At 59.0% G+C, this 2,571-nt stretch overlaps 1 protein-coding gene across 1 annotated transcript in view; it reads left to right on the top strand.

Moving 5' to 3' along the window:
* Nucleotides 1-624, top strand: part of GPR20 (G protein-coupled receptor 20) — a 10,364-nt gene extending 9,740 nt beyond the window's left edge. The window contains exon 3 of the mRNA XM_010834812.1: nt 3-624. Coding sequence (XP_010833114.1) covers nt 3-353 — 351 coding nt within the window. The 3' untranslated portion in view covers nt 354-624. The remainder of the gene's footprint in view (nt 1-2) is intronic.
* The last annotated feature ends 1,947 nt before the right edge of the window (nt 625-2,571 follow it).

Raw genomic sequence — 2,571 nt, 5'->3', positions numbered from 1 at the left:
TGCTCACCGTGCTGGTCATTTTCCTCGTGTGCTTCACACCCTTCCACGCTCGCCAGGTGGCCGTGGCTCTGTGGCCCGGCATGCCGCACCACGCCAGCCTCGTGGCCTATCACGTGGCTGTGACCCTCAGCAGCCTCAACAGCTGCATGGACCCCATCGTCTACTGCTTCGTCACCAGCAGCTTCCAGGCCACTGTCCGTGGCCTCTGTGGCCGGCGTGGAGCAGAGTGCGAGCCCAACAGCTGCGACGTGGTCAGCGTCCACAAGAGCTCCAAGGGCTCAGCCCACCATCACATCCTCAGGGCCAGAGCTCAGGCCGTCACACAGGCCCTGCCTAACGGGCCTGACGCTTAGTCAGCAGGACACTGCAAGGGGGCCAAAGGTCTGGACTGAGCTGGGCAGGCCAGGTCAGGGACAGCACAGATACCTGCTCTACTAGAGTGGCAGATTGGGTTCACCTTGATCGATTGGTGATGGCTGCCCAGTGCTCTGACTGGACATAGGGTCAAAGGCCACTGTGCTGTGATTGACTGGCAATGTCTGCCACGGGCTCTAGAGAGGACATGGCGGACTGAATGCTGGTTATTTGCCATCCCTAGGGTATATGTCGGAGAAGGCAATGGCACCCCACTCCAGTACTCTTGCCTGGAAAATCCCATGGATGGAGGAGCCTGGTAGGCTGCAGTCCATGGGGTCACTGAGGGTAGGACATGACTGAGGGACTTCACTTTCACTTTTCACTTTCATGCATTGGAGAAGAAAATGGCAACGCACTCCAGTGTTCTTGCCTGGAGAATCCCAGGGACGGGGGAGCCTGGTGGGCTGCCATCTATGGGGTCGCACAGAGTCAGACACGACTGAAGTGACTTAGCAGCAGCAGCAGCAGGGTATATGTTGTGTCCACTGAAGACCCACAGGGGGAGCCAGAAGCTGGCTTCCTACTTGGATCATTCTACCCCCAGAAAGGGTTCCTGCAAAACAGGGACAGAGACTTTTAAGGTACTAGGAATTTCAAAGCGGGTTTAAAAGGTGACCTGAAGAGGTCCCCTCCCCACCTGTCCCCCGTCATCTCCCTGCCCCACAGAGACAGAACAGCTAAAACAGAAAGGAAAAGGGACACAAGTGTTACATACGCAGACGAGAGGGGTTCACATCTGCAGGGCCCACACTTGAGGTGCCCGTGAGTCACTCAGGAAGACGGGCTGGCCCCGCGGGGCGCGCCGCTGTGAGCCCCCTGCTATCTGGGCTGACACTTGCGTCCTACAAAGGAGACGCTATTTTCTACCCCACTCCGGGGGAGGCGCTGAGTGGCACACGCAGGTGCCCTGGCTGGGCGATAGGCAAGTCAGAATCAAAAGCCAGCCCCACCTCTTCCAGCGCCCCCGTGCCTGCCCCATGGACACAGCTCACATCTTCCCAAAGCCCCGCCGCTCCAGGGACCATCTCGGAAGACCCTGCCTGCAGGCCCAGGAGGGCAGTAGACTCCCAGCCCCGTCCTGTGGACGCGAAACCAAGGACAAAGACAGGCTTGAACGCGGGCCTGCTGGCCTGAGGCCACGTCTGGCCACGCACAGAGCCCTTGTTCTCCCTCTTGTCTGGCTCATCATGCCTCCCTGCCTTTCCTGCATGCATGCATACTAAGTCGCCTCAGTCATCTCCGACTGTTTGCAACTCCATGGACTGTAGCCCGCCAGGCTCTTCTGTCCAAGGGATTCTCCAGGCAAGAATACTGGCGTGGCCATGCCCTCCTCCAGGGGATCTTCCTGGCCCAGGGATCGAACCAGCGTCTCTTAAGTCTCCTGCATTGCCAGGAGGGTTCTTTGCCACTAATGCCACCTGGGAAGCCCCTCCCTTTCCTGAGAAGGGAGTATTTCTCTGACTTGGTCCACTGGTCGCCTCCTCTGAGCTGGACTCCAGGATCGCCTCCATGTGCCTTCTGTTGAATGTTCAAGCTCCCATGAGCCCTCTCTAGACTGCTGTTTCAGGGGAGGATGGCTATTTTGAGAGAGGAGCTCTGAGTTTCCCAGGCACCTCTAGCCACCAGGCTCCACCCTCACACACGGCCACCAGTGAAACAGGTGAGACAGAATTTGGCCCCAGATTTGCCCCTTGTCTGCAAAGTCCTACGGGATCAGTGGCTCCAGGCGGAGTCCCCTGTCCCCCAAGATCAGGGCCCTGGTGCGAGGCCTGGATGGGAAGCAAGAGGACCATTTATATCCCCATATATCAGATGGGAAAACTGAGGCTTAGGGAGGGAAAGGACCTTTCCAGAGTTATAGAGTGAGTACTCAGGCCAGACTGCGCGGCCAGCACGATCAGCTGGAGCCCCGCGGGGCCAGGGCCTGTGACCCCAGGACCTTGTGGGAAGGCTAGGGTGGGGGTGCTGGAGCCTGGGGGGATCCAGGGCCTGCTCAGTGGGGTGGTAGGGGTGCTGGGCACAGATGCTCAAGAAGCAAAGGGGTATGGTTGTTAGCATTAGCACCAACATCCTTGGCCCTTCCTGTGTGCTGGAACAGTGTGGAGCCTCCCCCCACCTCCCAGCTCAGAGCAGGCCCGTGACTCCCCAGGGACC

Source organism: Bison bison, unplaced genomic scaffold (assembly GCF_000754665.1).
Source record: "Bison bison bison isolate TAMUID 2011002044 unplaced genomic scaffold, Bison_UMD1.0 scf7180017864036, whole genome shotgun sequence".
Taxonomy (NCBI): Eukaryota; Metazoa; Chordata; class Mammalia; order Artiodactyla; family Bovidae; genus Bison; species Bison bison.
Note: the sequence above shows the minus strand (reverse complement) of the source record. Positions and strands in the feature narration are given on the sequence as shown.